The sequence below is a fragment of the Danio rerio genome, chromosome 13, assembly GCF_052040795.2.
Source record: "Danio rerio strain M-AB ecotype USA chromosome 13, GRCz13ab, whole genome shotgun sequence".
Classification (NCBI taxonomy): domain Eukaryota; kingdom Metazoa; phylum Chordata; class Actinopteri; order Cypriniformes; family Danionidae; genus Danio; species Danio rerio.
This window is the reverse complement of record NC_141033.1, coordinates 37,965,620-37,992,189: the sequence shown is the minus strand read 5'-3', so window position 1 is coordinate 37,992,189 and position 26,570 is coordinate 37,965,620. Positions and strand designations below refer to the sequence as shown.

The window sequence follows — 26,570 nt, the reverse complement described above, 5'->3', positions numbered from 1 at the left end:
TAGTTTATAGTTTTGTGACATCGCAGCTGGAACTACTACTGTACGTTAATGATAACCTCAGGTACTGATTATGTGCTTTATTCAGTGTTAGATGTTACTAGTCTACTAGTGTTTGAATACCATTTTCCATTACATTTATAACCATAGTGCTAGCAGATAACTTACATCAAATTTTCGAAAATAAAATTACTAGCTTATGTTTAAACATGAATGCTAGATCTCTGAATGTTGCAAACTATCAACATCAGTCAATCAGCATGTACTTTAAGTAATGTTAATGAGGTTTAATATTTATTATTATAAACTGGGGTTGGAGCACCATTCTGCACTTCTGAATCTCTTTTGGTATTTAAATGTTTATTATGTCGGTATAATCTTGTCATGCCACTTGTTGCTAGGACACGGTGTAAAGTTAAACTGCAGGTATTGGAACGTCAGCTATGGTTTGCATTTACGCATATGACATTTAATTCAAGGTACTCATTTACATTTTATCAGTTCTTTGTTTTTTTCTTGGAATTGAACTCATCGCTAGTGCAATGCTCAACTGTTTGAGCTACAGGATTACCAAGGCTAATAAAAACTAAGAAACAGGAAGACTTCTGAAAGCACAAGAATGACATTTATGCTCAACACAAACCAACCTTTCTCATCCTCAGATGGCAATCTCAGATGCATAATGCATATCAAATGACAATGATGAAAAAGCCCTTTCCAATTGTTTTTTATTAAAGATGTAATGAGATCTATTTCATTGTGTATATACATGTAAATAATACATATAAACAAAGCAATGCCTGCTTTGCATGTCATTTCAAGTCTAATAGGTAATCTTGAGCAGACCCTGCTAACTTCACCAGATTTTACACAGAGACAGACTGACCTCGTTCACAGTTGACGCCCGAGTATCCGTCTTCACAAGAGCACTGGTACTTGTCAGGCCCTGTGTTGCTGCACGTTCCTCCATTCAGACATGGCTGGTGAGTTCCACAGTAGTTTAGATCTGAAAGGTGTGAATATTTGTTATGTGTTTTGAATATTAGGCAGCAAATACAAAGACAGATTTATTAAAATGAAAGTGTGCTTACCTTTGTCACAGAGTTGTCCGCCCCAGTTAGTGTCACAGAGACACTGCCAGGGTTCAACGCAGGTTCCATGTACACAGCCCGGGTGAGGGATGCATTTATCACAGTATGGACCCTGCCAGCCATACAGACACCTGAAAGAAACGGATATACACTATGGTAAGGTTTTAGAAAAGCAAAATGTCTATTAAAAACTGTTAAGCTGATTTTACAGTGTAATTGCTTTGCAAAAGTTTTGCATGGCCTTGATTCGCATTTCCACAACAGTTTAGTAGCACTTAAGTGGGTAGGACTATCACTATAGTTGCACTGCCTTTACCGCCCTGACATCACTGCATTAATTCCGGATCAACCCATCCCAAACAATGAGAGGAATGTCTGGACTTCCTGGTCCAATGTGGCTGACAATTGTCTCAGACCAATTAGTAATCAGCAGTGTGCATATGTCACACTTTGGTAATGGGAAGGCTATTTTGGAAACTCGTTTGAGGTGGTCCTTAAAAAATGGTAAAAAACCAGGTACTTGATACAGAACAGTGGAAAAGCATCCATAAATGAGTTGTGCCAAACCAAATCGAAAAAGCCTTTTTTCCCTTATTTTATTTATTTTATTTTAGAAAATGGCATATATCAGGGATTCTGCAGAGTTCACCAAGTTAAATTTAAGACTTTTTAAGACCATTATGAATAAAATGTTTGACTTTTGACAGGGCTAAATGCTGTCTCCTAGTTAGAAAAGATTTTCACTTGACCCATCAAAAACTGATTATAATTTAATAATACAATAATAATAATTTAATAATAAAAATATAGGTCAGGTCAGTATCCTCAGCAGTAAAAAAAATGGAGAACTTTTAAACAAATGTTACTGTAATGAAGGAAATTAAATGCAATTTTTAAATAAAAAGTTTTGTTAAGATTGGGATTGTTGGTGATTGTATGGGTGTTCATGGCCAGATTGGGTAGCTATACATGAACATAGTAAAATTAAGACCTGTTAAAAAAAAAAAAAAAAGATTTTAGACCTACAACCCAATATTTTAGTAGATTTAAGACTTGAAGGCCTACAATTTAGCTTTTAAGATTTAAGACTTTTTAAGACTTTAAGATGGATACCCTGTATAATGTAATCAACCCACAACATAATAATTTACATAGGCAGTTGACATAAAAGATTTGTTGTAAATGAGAATATTTTAGAAACATTCAGAAACACATACACAAACATATGTTTTGTTTTGAATAATGTACGTTGCGTTTCAGTGGAAAGTTCATGGACAAAATCAATTAAATCAGCAATGTCACAGTGAGTTCTCCAATAGTAATATAATAACATGTCATTTCAACAAACAGCAGAATATGTTCTTGTTTGCCCTCAAAAAAAGTTTAAATGCCATACACCAACACCCCTTTTATGAGAGCTTTCTTTTTTAATTCTTTCATTTTGTCAGAAGGCCTCAGGGTGTAGAAGTATGTTCTACTATAATGGCAACACCACACAAAAACAGTGTGTAGTGATATTCTGAAGCATAATGTGCCATAATTGTACTCAAATCAAAACTTTGAGGAAATGGCTGTTATTCAGGATCTTCAACACTGAGAGGTTACCCTTTTGTTAACCGTTTTAAAAGTTCACTCCAGTCCAATGGGGAAAAGGGAACCGCCGACAACTTCTTGTCTGATTATTTAATGCCAAGCCATGCAAACAACAAACAGCAGCTTTAAAACTCCACTGGGTCTTTTAGAGAGACTAACATTAGCTTGTGGCAGGACACTCTGTCTCAATAAAAGCGGAGCGGCTTGGCCTCGAAACTGCTCGGACCGTCTGGGTGGGGGGAAGAATTGTGTTTGCAGACTGCTCTATTGGCTAATGTATTTACGGCGGGTTATTTTGCATTCTCACTCCTGTTCCCATGTACCCAGGAAAGAAAAAAAAAGAAAAGAGTCAGCCGCAGAATATCTACAAGCCTGTAATTAAAAGCCATCTCCAAAACGACTCTGCGATAGCTCCCCGCTACACTTCCCCCTTACGATGGCCGTAAATAAACAGCCAAAACGATAACCTGCATCTTAAAAAAAAGGAGATAGTAAGTCACTTGAGTGCTCAGCCACAGGAAAACAGACCGGCCTCTAGGGAAAAAAGAAAACAATTAGCCTGAGGCGGCAGTTCAGCTGTAAAAATAAACACGGTGGTTGAGGAAACCTCTCTCTGTGATTAAAGGCAACTATTCTTGAACGTGCGAGAAGATTTCACTATGAGAAACCTTCACAAAAACACCGCATTTGGTCTTAAAATTATATTAAAGCAGAGATGTGACGTTAAATCTGCATGGCTGTGAAACATTTTCACCCTGTAGGCCTCGCTGGTTCCGATTTAGCACAGTAAGAGCTCTTGTTACAACAGTTGCACAATTGGATGGTTGTGTGTTCTGGCAAGCTTTCACTGAGAGATGAATAGGTAATGGGATATAATCATGCCAAATGTAACAAAGAGCTGAGGTTTTAGTATACATTGAGTTCTAGCCTTGATCTCCAATGCTTTCAAAAATGGTACAATGGCGAGAATTAGCCAAACAAGCAAGGTCTTCATAACAACATCAAGCTGTTGACCGAGTTTGAGCGAAAACATGCAAATAACTAACGAACCAATGGAAACAAAGCGGAAAAATCTCAACGTAAAACCTGCCAAGACTTGCCCTACCGAATAGAAGATTGGTTTGTTTTGCAAGAAATTCAATTTTCATTAACTGAATGACCCACTCAACACAAATGAGCAACACATGATGCATTCCTTTATGACGAACCGAATATCTGCGGTAATTCTCATCTATAGGTTTTCCTTTTCTAGGAACAGCTTTGGATAGCTATAGCTGGACTAAAAACTGCTTAATTTTGCTTTCTAGAGGGAAAAAAGAAACAATAGTAGTAGAATAAAACCACCATGTTATTTTATTCCACAGCCATTTTGTTTACGACTTATTTTTTATGTGAATCAGTGTCACAAAAGAGAACAACAGCACTTATGATCCACTTGGGAGCTATAACTACACACAAACACACACACACACACACACACATGCAGATAGATATGCATCGCTTTCTCTTCCCACTGTGGCCAAATTCATACATCATTAGTAAAACAAGCAGTGCATTTTAAAACCCAATTAAAGGTTCAGCTTGTTAGATTATGGTTAGTAGATAAGGCCTCGACATCTTGCCAGACAAAAGCAAAACATAAAATAGCTATAAATAGCTTTGTGCTTCAGTCGTCTCCACAACCTTATTGACACCGCGCTAAACGTGAAATGGCCATTCTTGTAGGTTGATGCCAGTAATCTGCGCTTTTGTTGACTGTGGGAGCTATCAGACTCTGACAGGTCAAACAGGACACATGGATTCTAACTAGATTTAACCATGAGCTTCTAGTTGCAGTGAAAGCTTGTACTGTTGCATCTTTAACAAGGCTGTGGTTGTTGCTCAAAATGTTAAAGAGCAAAGCTGAGGACGAAATAAACCTGCTGACACCATTTTTCGATGCATGAAATGGCTGAAAATTAATTAGGAATATTTACTTGCTAATAACTTACTTGCAGCCGCCTGGTTGCTTGCATGATCCGTGTTCGGTGCTGCAGCCTTGTCTGCAGATCGCTGGAAAACAGAGAACAGGAAAAAAAGATGAGATTTGGGGCCTTGTGAAATCACACAGTGGGCATCAGTGTCCCCTGTTCACCCGTGAAAATGTGTCAGGAATGCATAAGGCTGAAATCTTTAAAACCCCTGTCCAGCCCACAGAATTCTGCTCTAATTTGAGGCTTGTCATCAGGCTTTAGGTGCTGCTCTTTCTGTCTTGTTCCAAACTATGGTCACCCTCTTAAAATGGCAACTGTTTGGAAGCATTCAAGTCAGCATCTTTGTGATTTCATCAGATGTATTCAGGTGTGCACAAATTTCATGAATTTTCTAGAACTTTGTGAGTTTTATATAAATAAATAATATTTTAGTTGCAAATAAATAGATAATGCATTGATTTTTGCCAGTAATTTTTTTTACATATAGTAAATGTTTTAAATATGGTCAAATAGAACACAACTAAAAATAATAATATTTCACTTATTCACATATTTTATCTTTCACATATTTCACAATTCTTAATTTATTTTCTTTTTTTTATTTACATGAGATGCTTTTTTAAAAACCATAAAAAGTACAATTTAAAGTACACTACCTGACAAAAGTCTTGTCGCTTAGAAAACTTAGAAGTTTAAGAACAGGAAATAATAACTTGACTGCTAGTAGATTGTTTGGTATCAGAAGTGGCTTATATGAAAGGCAAAGGCCTCTAGATTACACTTATTAGTTATTTAATAAGGACAGTAAGGTCTGACTTTGCTTAGCAAAAGTCTCACTAAACAGAACTAATGTACAGTATAGGATATAAAGTCATGGTGCAGTGGATAAAGAATTATTATTCTGTTTTAATCCCATGAGTTTGGAAGACTGCATCCATACATTTCTGCAATGACTCAAATAACTTATTAATAAAGTCATCTGGAATGGCAAAGAAAGCATTCTTGCAGGACTGTCAGACTTCATCAAGATTCTTTGGATTCATCTTCAATGCCTCCTCCTTCATCTTACCCCAGACTTGCTCAATAATGTTCATGTCTGGTGACTGGGCTGGCCAATTCTAGAGCACCTTGACCCACTTTGCTTTCAGGAACTTTGATGTTGAGGCTGAAGTATGAGAAGGAGTGCTATCCTGCTGAAGAAAGTGCCCTTTCATGTGGTTTATAATGTACGGGGCAGCACAAATGTATTGTTACCTCAGGCTTTTGATATTGCCATCCACTCTGCAGACCTCTTGCATGCCCCCATACTGAATGTAACCTCAAACCATGATTTTTGCTTTACCAAACTTGACTGATTTATGTGAGAATCTGGGATCCATGCAGGTTTTAATAGGTCTTGTGCAGTATTTGTGATGATTGGGATGCAGTTCAACAGATGAATCATCTGAAAAATCTACCTTCTGCCACTTTTCAAACCATCAACTAGAAGTCAAGTTATTATTTGTTGCTCTTACAACTGGGATCAACGAAAAGACTTTTGTCAGGTAGTGTACATTTAGTATAAATGTCAGTATAGAAATGTCAAACCTTTTAAAATCTGAATACCACTGTTTCACTCTTAAGTTTTGCCTATAAAAAATGACTTGATCATGAAAAGTGGGCTAATAAAAATACAATACAATCAAAAATACACCAAACAAAATTGGGCTTTATAAGTGGCTTTTTGGGTCATTATCAGTCAAAACAGGGCAGAATCAAATTCTCACCTGTGTTGCAGTCAGGACCCGTCCATCCTTCCAAACAGGTCTTGTTTCCATTCTGATCACAGGTATAATGTCCAAAGAACTCGTCACGTGGCCGGCAGAACTTGTTGCACCCGAAGCCGTAGTAGTGTTCAAGGCAGGTCACCCGGATTTGGTACTCAAACTGGGCGACGGGGCCATTATGGGTGAGCCTCTGCCATTGTCGATTTGGGTTGATCATGCCAGAGTGGTACGCTTTCTCGATGAGCTTTCCACCTGAACAGTCGATGTGTGACAGTCAGAAAAGGCCTTGACACAATAACACCACACACTACTCAAGGAGCTAAAGGTTAACTAGGAAACTTTAATGTCTCGATATCTGGTTGCTCACAGATTAAAGATATCGCTGGCCTTAAATGACCTCTCTTGTCTATAGCTGAAGGAAAAGCCACATTCACTATTAATTACATTGTGCAAACAATAAGTAATCCCATTGGCAGTCAGCGCTTGTGACGTCAGTAAATAAACACTGTCTTACACTCTCTGTCATTCACCCCAGTAAACTGAAACTATTTGCCATAGAAATAGTTCACACAGAAATTGCTAGTAAATTTTACAATTACAAATACAAAGGAGTTAACATTGCATTTATTTAGATTTCTTTAGGAGGGACTATCTGAATCAATCATTTTAAATGTATATTCATCCAAAATGTGATTATATTTAAACAAAAAGTTCTCTTTGTTACATCACACTATTTGTTGATGTGAAGGAGCTTACACACAGAATGCATTTGTGCATTTAAAGCAGTGACTTTGTACAGTTTAACGCTTAATGCATATTTCTGCCACACTTTCAAGATGAACATGATCGTGAAGATGCTTATTATTCTGTGTGCATGATATAAGTATACAGGTTTTTTTCTTAGGGCAGTTTTAGAAATGAAATTCATTTGATGAAGTCCTCCTAATATATATAGAAAGATGGCATATTCTGAAAACACCACAAATCTCACATTTCCGAGTCTCTATTTACTATTCAATCAATTAAAATCAAATTCTTATCTCCAATTTTGGCCTTCAGCGATTATGAAAAAGCATAAAATCATTATTTCATATCCTTCATATCTTGCACTTTCCAGTAGCGCACATTCGTTCCTCTGCAAAGCCCATTTTCACATGGAAATAGGTAAAATCATGTAATCTGACTTATGCCGCATGGGACGTGCTTGATTTATGGAAGTGTATTAGATTTAGCCACGTTTTTAAAATCGCAAATGAAATCATGCTTCTAGAATATAAAACTTACATGTTTTCTTTCAACTTAAGTTGTGCGCCTAAATGGTTAAATACATGCACAAATATGGCAAAATGCAGTACTTAGTAATTATTTACATAAACCCTGGTTTGTCATGTGATAAATTAACATGAAACATGCACATGTACCAGTAAATTGGATTTGTGTGGCTCTTAATGTGACAGAGGTCTATTCTTGCTTCAGACTGGGCTTATGATTAGTAATTAAACAACAGTCTAATAAAAATCCCTCACTGCTCATCACTATTATAGATATAAATAAATAAATCCTGATCATGATTTTTCTATAATTGAGCAGCCCTAGTGTGTACTATTTAAAACTGTGTTATACATTCACACAGACAGGAAGACTTCATAGTAGTTTGCTGATTAATTTTAACGCACACTAATCCATTTCTCCAATTAATGGTTTAATTATACAGTCATTCCATTTTCATGACCACATTCTGCAATGTTTTTCCTTGGATTTTATACTTTTATTTTAGGGCTGCACAATATATCGTTTTAGCATCGATATCGAAATGTGATCATTCGCAATAGTCACATCGCATGTATACACAATGTTGAGTCTAAATAATAATTTATTATTTTGCAGGTGTTTTTTGAGGCCTTTGGCTGTGTGAGGGTTTTAAAAGCATTCAGGCCTATTAAATTGTACCATCTGTAACTTTGACAAATTAATAACCGTACATTTTATTGAACTGTTTAAAAAATGAAGATTTTGTAATATTATTTTACATTTAATTATTCAATTACTGTATACCGGAATACAGTTCGATTCCTCAGAAAACAATAAAACGTTTATTTAATTTTTGTCTTTTTCTTTATTGAACTTATCAACACTTGTAGATTGTTTATTATATTTTATGCACTCCAATACAGAATCATCCCAATCAGTTTAAAATGATACATTCTTTCCAAATGGTTATTCAACTCAATAGTATCCGTATAGCAATATATGTATCATAGTATAAAATAAATTGCAATGTTACATTTTTTCAATATTGTGCAGCCCTAATTTATTTACACCATGTTTACATAGAAAAACAATCGAAAAGTTACATAGTGGACAACAGTTTAGCGTTCTGTGTGAACCAACGCTAAATAATTGTTAAAGTACATAGCAGTCTTTATATGTTAGGAACAAAGTTATTTAGTGATTATTCCTGGTATCAATTTTAAAAAACACCTGGATTGAAAAAGTAAGGCTGCATCTAAAATCGTATACTTCCATATTATATAGCACGCTATATTTCTAAAGTGCACATCCCATGCACGCTACGCAATCCCATGATGCCTCATGGGAGAATTTGTAAATGGGAGTGAAGCAATGCAACTCATAAGACTAGGTCATTTGATTATGACAAAATGGCGGATGTAGCTACTAGTACATCCAAATTCCATTGATAGTCCTCGGTGTCCTGCAAAGTTTAGTTCCAACCCCAATCAGACACACCTGGGCCAGCTAATCAATCTTTTACTAGGCTTTCTAAAAACATTCTTGCAGGTGTGTTGAGGCAAGTTGGAGCCAAAATCTGCAGGACACCGGCCCTCCAGGACCGAACTTGGACACCCCTGTTATAAAACGTACTTTTCTAACGGCCAAGTAGTACGTTTAAATCCAAATGCAGTTTGGGACCCAGCTTAACTGTTTGTGAGACACTTACTTGAAACAATACTAGCAAACTGACCTGCATTCCCATCAGACACTCTGACCACACAACCAACCACAAATTTCATCCTTAAATTCTTTACACACTCATCAAAAAAAGCAAAAATAACAAAAATGATTAATATTATTACAGTCATGTGAAATGACTCCAACCGGTTTTTGTCACACCGCCCAACCGTGCTGTTTCTACTCGCAGAAGTTGAGGTAAACTGACAGCTCTCATCGTTCAGCATTTCATTACTGAATCTGACTAAGACAGTGGACTGTGAAATGTCAATTCCTCCCTTTCACATGAACACTTATCTTTCACCTCTCAAACCACCAAACAATCTTCTCTGCAAACTAAATGCAACGTGCTACAGTTTCCAGAGGAGATAGAAATAGTCAAAGAAAAGCGATAGCATTAGGGCAGGTGGGCCTATAGTTCATAGCACTCTGGAATGCAGAGGGTCATTGTGGCATTTCGCTTGCACCCTGAGCCCTGCGGCCCGAGCCAAGTGTCACGTCTTTACTACCTGCAGCCTGATCCACTTCACTGTGGGGTGAGGAAGTCACATTAAACTGATAGAAAAAAATCCTCTGTGCTTGCAGGACAAAGCCGAAGGTAAGCTGCTGGCAAAAATTAAAAACTAATGTTATTTCTTACTATAATGCAAATATACTACTAAAACGAAGGGTTAAATAATAATAAAGAAAGAAAGAAACAGAAATTGCAATCCCATTGAAGAGCTGATATGTGGAAAGTTCTGCGGATGATTTTACTGAAAATGCACAAATTAAAGGACAGATGCAACAGATCTTTTTTTACAATATCCAATGCAATCTAACAAAAATTGAGCTGCTAACAAGATAAACGAGGGTTTAATACAAGATGTAAGCAAATCTGGCCCTAAAACATTCATATAGCATGGGTGCTTTATCAAAAGTGAACGTAAAATGTATAAGATTTCTGTTTTTTTTTTTTTTTTTTTACTTTTCATTGAGTAATCCTATTATATTACTAATTCTACAAGTGCAGTGCAACTTTTTACATGTTGATAATGTAGATCAGAGTTTCTCAACTACATTCCAGGAGCACTGCACATTGTCCATGTTTCCTTAACCATACTGAAATTTTAAAAACGTCCATTTGCAGCTAACATTTGAGCATGTTCTTAAACAGCTGTGATTTCAGGTTCACATGCTCAAGAGAAATTACTGTGATTGGCGGTGAAGGTCATCAGTTCACCAACCTCACCGCTGTTTACTGAGTGTAACCACAGATACAGGGACACTGGAGTGTTTCTAACTCACGTTGATCAGCTAGTTTGTCTACAAGCTGACATACGAGCGATCCGCTGATGAATCGTAGCTTTAAAACACTCCAGTCCTCTTATATTTGTGGTTACACTCAGTAAACAGGTTACACTCAAATATTCGGTACCACTAATTCGGAATTCGGCACCATACTGAATACTGAATTTTTGAAAATTTAAATTTCCTGCTAACATTTGAGCATGTTCTTAAACAGCTCTAATTGGCATTGGGTTCACATGCTCAACAGAAATAACTGTGATTGGACGTGAAGGTCATCAGTTCACCTAACTCAACACTGTTTACTGAGGTTAACTACAGATACAGACACACTGCAGCGTTTGAAAGTCACGTCGATCAGCAAGTTTATTTATAAGCTGACATACAGGCGATCCGCTGATGAATCGCAGCTTTAAAACGCTCCAGGAAACAGCATTGAGTTTGGTGATCTGATGACCTTCACGGCCAATCAGCAATTTCTGATGTGCTCGTGAACACAATGGCAAATCAGCGATGTTTAAGAACATGCTCAATAGCGCTCAAATGTAATCAGAAAATGGACGTTTTTAAAATTTCAGTATCGTTTGGTATCGAATTGCAGTATTGTGCAACCCAAAATCAAACACACCTGATTCAGATCATCAGTTCATTAGCTGAGGCTGAAAGACCTGTTATGGTGTGACAGATAAAGGAGACATCAAAAACATGTAGTGTTGGTGGTCCGCCAGGAACGTGGTTGAGAAACACTGATGTAGATATGCATCTCGAGCAGCATTTGTGAATATTAAAAAGATTCCTAAAGGATCGCTTGACACAAAAGACTGGAGTAATGTTGAATAAACTGCATTTTTAAAAATGGATTTAAAAATATAACCATTTTTTTTCACAATATTTCTGTTTTTACTGTATTTCAAATCAAATAAATGCATCCTCTGTGACATTAAACTTTTAAACGTCATACTATATAGTATTGTATATGAATAAAAATATATCTTATAAATGTATCATTCAAACAATCAGAGTAAAGTAAGTAAAATACCTCTTAAATGTAACAAGGCTCATATTAAGAAGCACTTTTTTTAAAGTCTTAATAAAATTTCTGGATAAACCATTAACATGCAGGCTAAACCTGATAAATGCTGTAGCATAGAAAACAAAACTCCCAACATGTGTGCTTTTCTGCAACAGCACCTTTGAACTCTACACATCTGAACGTCGCTTTATCAAAGCTAATGGTAATACAACCCTGCAGAGCTATTCAAATGAACTTCGCCAGACTCAGTTTAGTGTCTAAATGGGATTGTTTCTGGAGTGTTAAGCCCTGTTGAGGTGTAAGAAGAGAGAGGTTATAGCAAACATAACCTTGCGCTTAAGCTATGCACCGTGACAGAGAAGCCGTGAGACCTTGACTGCCAACACCTGCCATTAGTCATCAGGTATTCGGAAACATTTTCATAAGCATGAGGCCCACTCAACAATGTTTCTCACAGACACACACACAGTCTTCCTCGTCTTCTGTTCCCTGTCCTGTCACACACACCTGTCAGCACATTTGGTTTAAAGACCAGTAAACTATGAGCGGAAATGGTACAAAAACAAACTTTAATTTCTTAGATTTCCTAAAGCTAAAACCGAAGGTGAAAAATACTGAAATAACCCAAACAAAAGCACTTTAAATGAACAGTCCACTTGTTTTGGAAATAGATTCATTTTACAAATCATCTAGAGTTAAACAGTTGAGTTTTACCATTTTTGAATCCGTTCGTCTGATTTTCAGGTCTGGCAGGAGCACTTTTAGCTTAGCTTAGCTTAGCATAATCACTGAATCGGATTACATAATTAATAGGTCCATTCTTAGCCATATTACAAAATACAAACTTATTATTATTATTTTGAAGAAAGATGCAAACGTTCTACATCAGATTCAATGATCTATGCTAAGCTAGTTGGCTGCCACCAGACCCAGAAATCGACTAAATGGTCAAACTCAACTGTTTTCAATTGTAGCGTTTCCTTAAATAGAGAGGCAAAACAAACATGAAGAAATCAAGTCAAACAAAAAGCGAAGCAACACAGCAGATTAGTGAGCTTAAAAAAATCCTGCTACTCACTTTCACTGGCGGTCTCATTATTGAAGTCCAAGGCCTCCACTATCAACGTGTAGGACCTCTGGAAGAGGAAAAACACACATGCGTTCAGCAATGAAACCAAAACACAGAAACATCAAAGATCATTTTACATCAACAGAGCTTTAGTCAGGGACGTCGACTCGTAACCAATAAACACCAATGACAAAATGTGGCCATGGGGACATGCTGAGAAATGAGCCGTGGAAGATCAGAGGAATAACTTAACCTTCACCCTATCTGATAGTAGTAGTAGTAGTAGTGCTCTCCTGAAACTTTGGACAGATGTAGAATGGTAATTTCACAATTCAGACCAGGGGAGACCTTTGTTTATCTTATCAAAAGGAGAAAAAAATCTGTCTGTCTGTCATTATGAGTCAATCTGGCCTGGTGAAAATCATAAGTAATATGCACAGCTGAGCATCATACTTGCATTATTTGAACTAATTTGTTCAATGAAACTTATTTGTGTGTACATAAAATTAAAGTTTTGCATAATTTGAGTTGTAACTGCTTTATAAAAGATTATAGTATATATTTTTATCATAATTTATTTGTGTAGTTTGTTTCTCGCAAGGAAAGCAGTTTACAAGTTAAAATCCACTTTGTAATGGTAATAAAAGTCACAATTAAAACACATACTGTAATTAAAAATTGGAAATAAAAAGCAAGTTATAAAAAAAAGCAACAAATTAAACACATTTAAGCTTTTTATTGTTCTCGAACAATGCAGGATTGAGCTGTTTTACTCTATTCAAAATAATAATACAATTTCCTGAAATGACAAAGTCAGACTTCTTTTACATGTGTGTGTTAATTATGTGTGAGGTTCTGTTGAATTACTGTTTTGTGTTTGTTAGTCTCATTGACAGTTATGTGGCATAAGTTCAGTGGTCACTGTAAGGACATTAAGTCCAGCATACTGCTAGTTTTATTATTCACAACAATATATAACGGAATATATCACTGACAATGGGAAATACACTGTTTGACGATGCTGAATTATTGTCATATTCGTATCCCTTATTGCTTGGCTTCACTCGAGGTTCAAGGTTTGGTGAGAATGTCTTAATTGTACTCCACTGTTAGGTGTTGTAATTACACAATTAAGCATTAACTAAAACATCTTCATTAAGTCATACAAAATATATGTTTCCAGGCCACTACTTTTAAAACTTGGCATCTGTGATACAGATATAGCACAACTCAACCAACCACCCAACTTACCTTCTCTGCACCTGCGATTTCCTATCTGAACCCTATACTGAGTTCTACAATTAATGCAAATACTAAAAATGGATGCTTTCTATAGTGAACAATAATGTAGTATTGATGATAATCTTTCCGGTGCTATTCGTCAATCAAAAGACATCTCAATGACAGTCACAGAGCCGCTAGGAGGCTGACCATGTGATTGATTAAATCCCATTTGTCGCTTAAGTTTTTGACTAAATGTCAGAATTCAAACTGTACTAGTTGACCAATGGGAATGCTAGTTGTTGGGTTTAACAGACCTCCTTAGTTCTGTTACGGTACATGTTTGGGAAAAAATGTTCAACAGAATGCCTTGCAGTAAGGGGCAGACATACTAATAAATTTCCACTATTCCCATTCAACATCATTACCTCACATATCTGACAGGAAGAGTTATGCGCAGGAGAATAAAATGGCAGGTTGAAAGTGGACTTTTTTCTTTGAAAAACCCACAAAAATCCCCTTTCACTTCTCGCTTTCAGGTCTTTTGTGTGCTGCGTTTTGTTCCTCTTTTTCCCCACGGAGAGGAATGTGGAGTGAGGATCTGAGGGAGTTGCGGGGGGTGGGCTGCTTTTAGCATGACTCCAATGCAGGCCGAGATCTCTGGAGGGCTTGGCTACATTTCAGCACTTCTGAAACGCTTTGTCTGACTTAAGGTCATCATGGCTCTCACCGGTATCAGGTAACAAGAGTCACGAAGAGAGAGAGAGACAGAGAGAGATCGCTCCGCCTGAGAGAATAAAATGAGTGTCCATATCTAGGTTTTAGTGTTAGAAGTTGAATGAAAAAAAGCAGAAGTATATGAGAGAAAACGAGTGGCTGTGCGAATGCTCCTGTGCCAGAACTGAAGCGTCTCTTTTCGGCACCTACTTGTCAGATTCACACACTCGTACTTTTGACGAGGCACCATGGAATTTCCAACATCACCCAAGCTCTCGCTGTCCATTTGTAGCAATGACAGTCTCTCTCTCTCTCTCTCTCTCTCTCTCTCTCTCTCATTCTCTCTCTCTCTCTCTCATTCTCTCTCTTTCTTTTGAGTCGCTCAAGCCAGACCATTCAAACCAACCTCTAACTGTAAAAAGAGCTAAAATAAGACTTGGTCATTCTGATCTCCATGACCTGAAGAATATCTTGACAACCACCTCGCAATACAAAGCAGCCCCTCGAGTGAAAAAATGTCAATCAAGTGTTGATCAAAATAACTAATTATTGTCCAATATTAAATTTAAATAATTTCTATTCCAATTTGTCAAAAAAAAAAAAAAAAAAAAAAAAAGCCGCATTTAAATGAAAGCATAAAGTCTGAAATTATATATAATATTATTTAATTAAGAAGAAATGGACTCCATTTTTAACCAGGATGCAATGGCATTTTCATTTTCGACCGAAACAGAAACATGGCTGAAAATATGATCTGAAAACAGGTCTGCACTGCCCGGCAGTGTTCAGCACTCTGGTTTCACTGTAATTCCATCCATAATCCCTGCACGGATTGCAATTGCTTTCAAACCATATGCGGAAAGTGTTGCGCTATGAAACCCATTCATTTTTTTTTATTGTGTCATGGAAAGACAATGTTGTTGACAAACACAAAAGAAATACCAGAGCGCGCACCATGGTCAGTTTAAAATAGCTCAATATTCCACTCTGTGTATAAACTACTGAACCTACATACTTATCTATGAATGGACCACACGTGCTCACCAGAAAAGCAAAGTTCACTTAAATACTGTGCTAACAGGACATTTCTATGTAGCATATATTTTTTTGCTGCTCACAATAGCGCTACTGTGGCAACACTGGTAAACTATGGTAACATTGGTAAAATGATACCTCTCGACTAGTTTACTGTCAATAAAATGTGGTTATTTTATTGGCTTGTTTTTTTCCATTAAGTTTAGTTAAATTAAAGTTGTACAAAATTATGTTGTTTATTAAAATTGTTCATGATTATCCGTTTTTGTCCAACTGCCTCCAGAAATTTCAAGTTCAGTCCAGAATTTTAGTTGTGGTGCATTCCTATTCACCTTATTCTTTGCGTACAAACAGGCACAGCCATTTGAACCTTTTGGGCTTGAGACTTCCAGTATCATTACCTTCCGTTGATTTTTAGACATTAAAAACAGCTTGTTCTGCTGCTTGATGTTGCAAATTGATATTTTATTATTTTATTATTCTGCTTTGTCTATATAATCATGCAAATACTTGTTTGTAGAGCAATTAGTTTGACCGTTTTCTGGCACTTATTTTTCCTAGTCATTTCTCCCATAAGCAGCTGAATCAGAAGTTCTAAATCAATCGCAAAAACGAGCGCACTTATGCATTGAAGAATAAGGTAAATAATTTGGGCCAATAGCGTAAGCCAGAAAGGTATACAGTGGGGTTGTGCACAATATTGAATTAGACACATTTTAAAAGCTAACATTATTTAACTTTTTAACCACTGATCAATATGTGATACAGATCAATTTAACCCATTTCATGCAAAAAAAAACACTTGCATGAAAAAAAGGCATGATTCAACATCCAGGACATCCATCTGCATATATAGTAGCAGCAGTGCTTTAAATGAACTGAAATATACATCTTCTCTTACTGTGCAGAATATCCAAGCTCACTTACCAACTACTAAACCATCACACAGTGACTAACTGATACAGCTGTCATTGTTATGTGCAAATATCAGTTAATTTGATGCAATCTGTTCCTCTTCCGTAGAGGTTCACATTGTCCTTCCTCTCCTTGACCACACTTGAATGCATTATAGACACAAACATGCAGTTGAATCCCTATTGAAGTGATAAATCTCACTAGTGTATGTTCTGTATATCAAGCACATGGATCATTGATTTCAACCGCCCTGCACTTCCACAAACCACCTTTGATAGTGCCCGCTGCGGGATATAACAGACATGTCCAGACATGAGCCAGTAAATCTCCCATCACACCAGGGGCAACAGCGTAACTAAAAATGCTGATGGATTTAGTGTACAGTCATGCAGTTTGCAAATGTTTTATCAAAAACGACATAATTCAGCATAAACGTGCTAGACTAAGATGATTTACATACGCATTTGAATCTTCCATCTCTTGCATTTCATGGAAGGTCCACTAATAAAAGAAGTTAAACTTTTAAAAAGCTTAAAAGTCTTTCCAGGTTTTTATTCTTTGTAATTCAGTGCTCTGTCTCAAGTTTTAACCTCAAAAATCCATGCAACATGAATAGTTCCTTACATTGTATTAATGAAAATTGTTTTTGATCATTTCATGCATTCCTTGGGAACCAAACACCCATGACCTTGCCAAAGCAAGTGCTATTCTGTTTTTTCCCTTGAAAGAGTTTCATTCCATCTGTTTATTTTAAGAGCTGGCAAATACGAGACAAAATGGAAGTAATTAAGAAATAAACAGGCTAAATCAATGAAAAACAAACACATGTTTTTTCATTCAGAAGAGGCTTTAAGGGAACGACTTGCGCTGGAACTGGTTATCAACTCTGAACGCCTGTTGCCGCCAAGCAGGTTAATTTTTCCCATGCTTGTCATTGACCTCAGTGTCATCATTGAACTCTCACTATGCCCAGTACCAATCTCCCAAACTTTACATAGCATTTACCTTATCGCTCTAGGCCTACACAGACATCCGATAAGGTCTACACTCGCACTGAGCATTGATATGCGGCAGGTTCCACAAAGCGAGGCTCTTTAAATCATACGTTTTTTTTGCTTTTATCCCACCGCTTTGAGGTGGAACCCTGTCGATTGATGCCTCTGCTGGTAAAAGTGAGATTGCTAATAAGGAGAAGCTGACTTGAAGAATGACAAGCGGCCTTAACAATGGCTCCGGATGTACTCCGCCAGATTCTAATCAATCAGAGTCAACAGAGTTTACATTAGCAGCTTGGAAAACTAGATTATGACCAAGAAAGTAGACACCCTTTTTTTTGCCTTCCAGAAGGTGCAATCATAGAAGGGAAGCCTTTTTTTTCCTGGGAGATTCTTATCAGGAGTGGTGGCCGGAGATAAGAAGGGGCTCGCAGGGAAAGCTTTTGACAATCTTTCACTGCTCTCTCTGGTGTGGAAAATGAGACAGGCTTCTTCTGATAACAGGTCTGTCAGTCACCTGTGTGCATACAAGCGCTACTGGCAGCCATCTAATCTCCTGTCACTCACAAAGGTGATCCCGGTCAGAGACGGAGTAGAGAATCGGATCAAACGGCACATCAGCTGTCAGATAACCAGTCAAAAGATGAGTATTCAAAGCTTGTTTCTTGGTAACACATGGTGAATCTGAACCAATTCATGTTTGAGGGGATTGAGAAAGGTTTGCTAAACAGAACTTTAGAAGCACAGTACTGCACTACTTGACAATGGCCTAACAATGCCTCATTCAAGACTTTAACAAGAGGGAGAAAGAGACAAACGATGTATTTCCTTGTCCTACGGCTTGAGTAATTTGCACTTAAGTGCCACATCAGAAGGGACCACATAAAGCAAACATGTCATTATCCCCTTAGCTGCCCGTAGCTCTTTCCCTCAGGCTTTCGGACAGTTCACCTGCATATTTATTCCCACACCAATCCTCGGCCAGATTCTTTCCCACACTGCAAACCAATTTTTACTCATAAATTGCTAGTAAATGTCACAAATAATTACAAAGATTATCTTAAATTAAAGCTACATTTTAAAGCAGAGAGACTGAAGTGGTATTTTCTTCGCTGTACTCCAATATTCTTTGAAAAAATCATTTTACAGGCACAATGGCATAGGAGAAATGGAGGGAATGTGCTCAGAGAAGCAAAAGGAAGACGGTCCAAATCTGGTTTGGATTACTTTTGTATTTACTTTGAAAGAGACATGTATTAAATACATGCATAAATACTAGTTTGGCTTTTAGGAAAGGGAACGGGTTCACAGACCATTAAATCGAATGGAAGATGGGACAGGAAAAAAAGAATTATCCAATTTGTTGGTGAACCAGCTTTTTGGCTCATGCTGAGCAGACAGGCCCCAGGTGCATTCAGGGCCACGGGGCCAGAGAGCAGCGCTGTAATTTGCTGAAACGGCCAGTATGAGAAGTAAGGTCAGGGCTGGGGCGGGTTTGTCTAGGAGCCGATCTCATCACTGCTGAGTCGAACGCAGCTTCCTGTTGCTTGCCCTGGGCCGGCATTATTCCTGGACTGGCTCCATTATGCACAGTAATCCTCCCTGTAGCCAGTTTGGCCCAGCTATTGTCACCCCCTGTTTCATGTTCGCTGAAGCTGACTCTGTCTGGGTGGGCAATGCCTAAAACCCTCTCTCTCTCTCTCTTGCTCTCTTTGACTCTCTACATCCCTCTTTAAAAGCACAGGGCAAGCAAATGCAGTAAAAGGTGCTAAATAAATGGGTGGTATTCCTGTAAATGAAGGATTTAAAGTTTGGCGACGAGCTGTTGTGTCTGGGAACTTGCTGAGAGTAATTACCGAGGGTTGCCGAGTTAAAAGGTGCCATACCTAGTCTCCAGTCAGCCGTGACTGACACAAAGCCTAAACTTCAACTCTCCGCAGCTGCCAACTGAAAAAATAATTAACGACCGACTGAAGTGTCATATGTCACAATTTTGGATTTAATCATAATTTTGATGATTAAAAGCAGCCATGTTCAATATGGCTTGGCAGTGCCTATCACAAAAACAGCTGGAGAGTTTAACATGCTCACTGATCATCTAGTACTGGACAGGTGGACAGCTTACAGTTTAAACAGGGACACATTTCCTTTGTCAGACCGACAGTTTGTCCTTTGATATTTTTTTATCATTTTGACCTCGCTGAGAATGTGTCCACAATGACATCACCAAGCGAGCAGGTGCACAGGCGCTCACGCCAACAGAAAGTACGAAGGGTCTGTTCAGTGTCCCCACAGTCAAGAGCTCCTGAGAAATAAACACGAATACAGGGCTCCCACACTTCCCGAACAATGATTTTAAACAACTGCTCTATGAATTTGAATTTGCAAACACATTTGATGAAATTTTAATGTTTTCCAAAACCGTGGGAACCATGTGCAAGTCTTGCTAAGCTGTTTCTGAATGGGGAATCCCAAACAACTAGTTGATTGATAGCCCCAAAATAGCTCCAACTAAAGTATTGCTACCAAAATAAACAGTTTAACGTTACACTACACCAAGCTTTTGAACCTTTATGACCCCCAACCAGATTCTCAGCCAACCCTGTGACCCTCAGTATGAAAACCCCTCAATTTATTTAGTTTATAAAGCCAAAATGTGACCCTCATGTTGGCACGCTTCACACTGCATACTCCAATAAGGGATTCCATTACATTTACTGCAAATCACCTGCAGTTTAAACTTTCTTGATAACACAGTTTATAAAAGCACTTTAAAACCCAAGACTGCCATTTCAAGAGATCACGGTCAACTCATAAATTCTTTAGAGCTGCAAGACAAACATTGGTAAATCTGTCTCCTCTATAGAGCCTTAACTCAACGTGCTTCACACCAAACAAATCCTCTTTTATTTGCATTCTAATGCAATGACACAAATAATGAGGCGTAGGTGCAAGACGACTGTTATTTGACATTTATTTAGGAGGTTAGATGACAGCCAAAAAACATTTTTAGGAGCCACTGAATGAGGAGTGAATTTACTGCAGGAATAAAATGCTAATTACTACGTTTATAAATGCTTAGTGATAAAACTTCAACCCTTCCTCTGCAAACACACACACATAAAGCTACTGACGAAATGTAAGGAAGTTTGGCATCAGTGCGTTGTTGTTGTTTTGTTTACAGTGGTGCACACGATCAAAACTATCAGGTAACTCTATACACGTGGATCGAAATATTGCTAAAATGTATCATAAACGTTGCGTCATCATAACACAGCGTGACCTTGTTAAATATTTTCTAAAACAAGATGAGAATAAGAAGCAACATGTACTCACCGGCCACGCAAAACTGAAGGGTAAAACAATCCTTGACTTTTCACTGCGCGTTCCCTTGGTCGAAAATTTATTCCCACCGAGAACGGGCGTAGATCCAGTTCCGAAACTGCAAGCCCCAGCCGAGGAAACTCGCGATTGATATTCCTTTAGACAAACTTTAAAATATGTATCACATTCGTCCCGCGTGCATTTGCGATCCGCCGGGTTCCTCGCGCCGTCGCAGCACGCGCCGTTCTGCAGCTCGCCGTTCGCGTTCTGCATCGATAAGATTTCCAGCTCGAAGTGCCCCGATGCGTCAGACACCTGTTGAGCAGAACAAACTTTAAATCCTTGTGCAGAAAGATGAAATTACTCTCGTTATAGAGTGACAACAGTGTTGGAAATGCTCAGGCAATCTGTAAGTGTCAACATACAGAACTGTTTGTGTGAGGTACAAACAAGAGTTTTTCCTATAGCAGACATGCAACATGCTGTTTACAGAATATCTAACTTTTAAACAAATTACCCCAAACTATGTAATGACTTAAATCAAGACTCACCGTCGTCCGCAAGCATAACAAAAAGGCATGAAGGTAAAAAGCAGAAAATACTGAACTCCGTCGCAGAATCATGCCTTCTTGCTGGTGTTGCTTTGAGACTCAGAAGTTGTAGCCGCCTCACGGCTCTAATGTACTCCCCGATTGAACATGCACGGGTGGAGAACAACTTTTATTTCTTTCAGAAGACTATTTTCCAGTGTGTAGGAAACTGCCTCCTATTTTCCCAGCGTATCTGAAATTCTTATCTTTTTTGTTCTGCGTCTCTCTCTCAGCGGCGGGTATACATTACACAGAAGCCATGAGAGCGTTTGTCCGCGACTGACTGACTGCGCATTCAATACACCAAGTTCAGTTAATGGGGGTGGCGAACGCATGCGTAATTTTAATATTCAAAAGTTAAAGGGTGTGGTTTGTGCGGCAGCCCCGCCCGTGTCCCCCCAGTCCCACAAGATGACGGGTTCATCTGTGAGACTTACAGAGGACCAACCGCATGTTCTTACATCGCAAAAGATTAGTATTTTAAAGGGAAAGGAATGCAGGATGCTACAGTAATTAGCTAACCTCACCATATATGGTAGGACAATGTTTTAAATTACTTACTACAAGTAAACTACAAAAATATGGTCTGTAAAAACATGAAATATATAAATGTAGCATTAAAACATTTTACTGTGTCCTTGCTGCACGTTCCATGCATTTACTATAGTAATAACAACATCACATGCAAATGACTCATTACTTAAGTGTATTTACACTGTAACAAGAACATATTTAACCAGAACTGCCACATCCATCTATTTGATTTACTATCAGTTTACTCATGCCATATATGAAAATAAATAATATTTAAAATGCTTTAATTTGTATAAGATTGCACTATAAAATATTGCAAAACATTAAGATGAAATATCTATCTATCTATCTATCTATCTATCTATCTATCTATCTATCTATCTATCTATCTGTCTGTCTGTCTGTCTGTCTGTCTGTCTGTCTGTCTGTCTGTCTGTCTGTCTGTCTGTCTGTCTGTCTGTCTGTCCGTCCGTCCGTCCGTCCGTCCGTCCGTCCGTCCGTCCGTCCGTCCGTCCGTTCACCCATCTATTCGTCTATCCATCTACCTATCTATCCATCTATTATACATTGATCTATATACCATTCATCTTTCCGTCCGTTTATCCATTCATCCATCCATCCGTCTGTCTGTCTGTCTGTCTGTCTGTCTATTTATGTTTCTGTCTGTCTGTGTCTGTCTGTCCCTCCGTCGATTCATATCTATCTATCTATCTATCTATCTATCTATCTATCTATCTATCTATCTATCTATCTATCTATCTATCTATCTATCTATCTATCTATCTATCTATCTATCTATCTATCTATCTATCTATCTATCTATCTATCTATCTATCTATCTATCTATCTATCTATCTATCTATCTATCTATTTATCTATCTATCTATCTATCTACTGTATCTATCTATCTATCTATCTATCTATCTATCTATCTATCTATCTATCTATCTATCTATCTATCTATCTATCTATCTATCTATCTATCTATCTTTGATCAGCCTATTATTTTGTCTGTCCACAATTACAATAAACATATCAGCATCGTGTTTTATGTTTTATTTAGTCAGGCAATACACATGAATTCTTGTACAGTAAAACGATGTTAAAATAATATAAATCTATCGCATTCATCCCTCTCCATATATTTGTTCACTTGGATCAGTAACTTTGAGACAGCAATAACATTAAACATATCAACATCTAAAAATAATGCCTTGCAGATTGAGTTATTCAATTGTGGAAAGTAATTTAGGAACTAATACAATGTATCAGTGTTGTAGTATTGATACAAAAAGGGCCCTTCTTAATGCTGACATTTAGCATTTTATGAAAAAAACGTGCCTTGATCTGATGCCTCTGAGTTTTAGACATCCCTAAGGCCCTATAGTTGCGCATATAATACAGTAGTTATTTGCCCCAACTGCCCCTGCTGCCCTCTTGTGGGTATGGGGTAAATCTAAAAAAGCTGTTCTAATATAAAGGTTATATAAAAGCAAATCCAAACTTGAGTGTCTGCCAGATATACTCTACTCTTCCAGATATTTCTCTGACGTTATAGGTCATGCTACAGGTCACACCACAAACCTTAGTTCAAACAGTCAAACAGCATGAGACAGTGGATAATCAGTAACTAGTGGCTTATTTCGCCACATCATTTTACAACCGCTGTAGTATGTGAAACAGCCAGGATTGTGGTATGAAATCGTCTGATAAGCAACCTCAGTTGGAGAAGTGCATTTCTACATGTCAGTCAAAGTGCTCTTTAGTCACAGCTTTGGGAGTCTTTAAATCTTGATGTTGAAAGATGGGTAAGGGCCTCTGTTTACATGCATGTCTGTGTTAAGAAGTACTGTACACTTTCAGAAATAAAGGTATGAAAGCTGTCACTGGGGAAGTACCTTTTTAAAAGGTAAATATTTGTACCTAAAGGCCTTCTAACTTATTTGCATATTAGTATTTTAAAGCAAAATTTTAGGAACTAATACAGTATGTAGATTTATGGTATCTATGTAACTGTAACTGCACTGTCAAAAAAACACATTATTTTACCACTAATTTAACACTGTAAATTAACCACCATTAAATTATAGACATTTACCATAAAATAATAGATGGTAAATTACAGAAAACAATCGTAAATTTAAGGAAACTTCTGTAATTTAACATCCGTTATTTCAGTTTTTTTTTTTCTTTCACTTTTTATTGTGATATGATCGGCATACGACCTCGAGCTGAAAATCGAACTTGGGTCGTCGTGTGCACCATGGTGCTATATGTCGGCACACTTAACTACTAGGCTATGAGCGCCGACCTGTCTGTTATTTTACAGTAAATGTCTAATTTAACGGACGATATTTTACTTTTTTTTTTCTGGCACCTCGCCCCAAATATCTGATTTTTTTACAGTGTACCTAAATAGAAAGGTACCGTTTTTACCCATACCTGCCAACACTCCCATTTTTCCCAGGAGTATCCCGAATTTCAGACCCATCTCCCGCCACCCTACCATTTTGTTATTTCGCCCAGAAAACTCCCGTAATTTCACTCCTTAAGAATATTTCACCCGTTATATTTTAGTATGATTCATCCCCAATGAGGTGTATGGTTAGGGGGGAGTTTGAGAGCACACCTCCTATTAAATATCATACATTTTCATTCGAATTAAATCATATGAATTTATACAAATTAGCCACTTTTCTGACAATACGAACATTTCATGCGCATGGCTTTGCTGGCAGGGATCGATGGTGCTGTGTACTGGATTGCTCACCCAATATTTACTTATCTACTGTAATTTATATAGTTTATAATAATACTATTTAACAGTATTTTAACTTTAGGAAACCTACATTATTATTTTTTAAAATAAAATATTGTGATTTCTTGATTAAATATAGCAAAAGTAGAGTCACTCCTTCAATATTATCCAGTCAGAGGAAACCAACAGTAAACGATTCACTAAATTTATAAACTGAATCAGGAAAAGCTGTATTGGAAAGAATTGTTGGTATTTATTCCTTTCAGTGCAGAAAAAAAACTTCAAATGGTTTACTTCATGGTCTACTTTAAGTTGAGATTTTTATTTGATATATCCTTTTACCTCTTCACCTTTATATTGCAATGACAGCAAAATCACATCCCTTAATAGTGTGTGTGGCCACATAAAGGAGATCTATAGCAAGTTGAGGGCAAGATGCCAGGCTGATATTTCCTGTCGGTGAGGTTCAAGATTAAAGGTGCTCTGGACCTTTTGTACCGACCACTGTGCCTTTAAAAGATTGTGACCCCCGAGAGAGGTCTCAGGTTTCTCACTGCATTCAAATAGCCACTCTGTGTAATAAGGGTTAATTAGACTATTTAGACCTCAAAACTTGAGCGCTTTCCTCTCAAAGGGTTTCACCCATTTTGATATCCGCATTCACATTTCATTTGGGATGCCAAAGCCTTGCTTTTGAAAGTCAGACAGGTTTGTTGGATTTAAGCGAATGCTTTTGTTAGAGAATCTTGACGTGCCACTTTTAAGATGGTGCTAGTTTAAAAGCGACTATGGATTAGTGAGATTAGTCCTATATTATAGAGAATATCATGTTCACTCTGTTATTGCAACATCCAAAGTTGTTGAAGGTGAAGGTCGGGAGTTCAGAATCTTGATTTGAAGCATGTAATTTGAAGATTTTTTTTTAATGATACAAAACCTGGAAAATGTTTTTGCATTATATCCTGGTAAAATTGTGCACATGATCTAAGAATGTTATAATGCTGAGCAAAATTGAGTACAGCCCATTTTGAAAGTGACTATTTTTTCATCTATTTCTCAGTGAATATAGGCAATGTATTTTGGTGCATTTAAACAAAACAAATTTATTATATATAAATATATAATAAGATATATTTATTAAAATAATATTTTAGTCACCAAAATTTAGAAATTGAAAGACAATTATTTATTGCAATAATAAATATTGCAAAATATTATTATTATTATTATTATTATTATTATTATTATTATTATTATTATTATTATTATTATTATTAATAATAATAATAATAATAATAATTACAACTTACAAAATCTTTCTTTCTTTCTTTCTTTTTTTTTTTTTTTGCTTTTTAATGAAAAGTTTTTGAAACATTATATGGCTTTAATTATTTGTGATTCTTCATTATTTATAATGGGTAACCACATAAAATGTCATAATAATATCACATTTAAAAATACAATTTTTATACATCTTTTTTATTTCACTTTATAAAATGACCTAATATTCTATCAGGTGTATTCTTTAAAAAGAGAACAAAATTAAGTACAAAAGCATAAAAAAGTAAATACCTATTTAGATCTATTCTCAAAATTTTTTTTATTGTTGTTATAGTTTATTCTAATTTAACCTAATTTATTAATGGATTGCAACTGCTGAATAAAAATTATTTAGTACAAAAAAAAAAAAAAGCTAAAAAGA

General features: G+C 37.0%; 1 protein-coding gene across 1 annotated transcript in view; it reads right to left on the bottom strand.

Annotated features, from left to right (window-relative positions):
• jag1b (jagged canonical Notch ligand 1b) overlaps positions 1 to 21,872 on the bottom strand; it is a 50,905-nt gene extending 29,033 nt beyond the window's left edge. Inside the window, 7 exon segments of the mRNA NM_131863.2 lie at positions 884 to 1,003; positions 1,089 to 1,219; positions 4,673 to 4,733; positions 6,421 to 6,672; positions 12,789 to 12,846; positions 20,999 to 21,301; positions 21,538 to 21,872. Coding sequence (NP_571938.2) covers positions 884 to 1,003; positions 1,089 to 1,219; positions 4,673 to 4,733; positions 6,421 to 6,672; positions 12,789 to 12,846; positions 20,999 to 21,301; positions 21,538 to 21,609 — 997 coding nt within the window. The 5' untranslated portion in view covers positions 21,610 to 21,872.
• Positions 21,873 to 26,570: the final 4,698 nt, after the last annotated feature.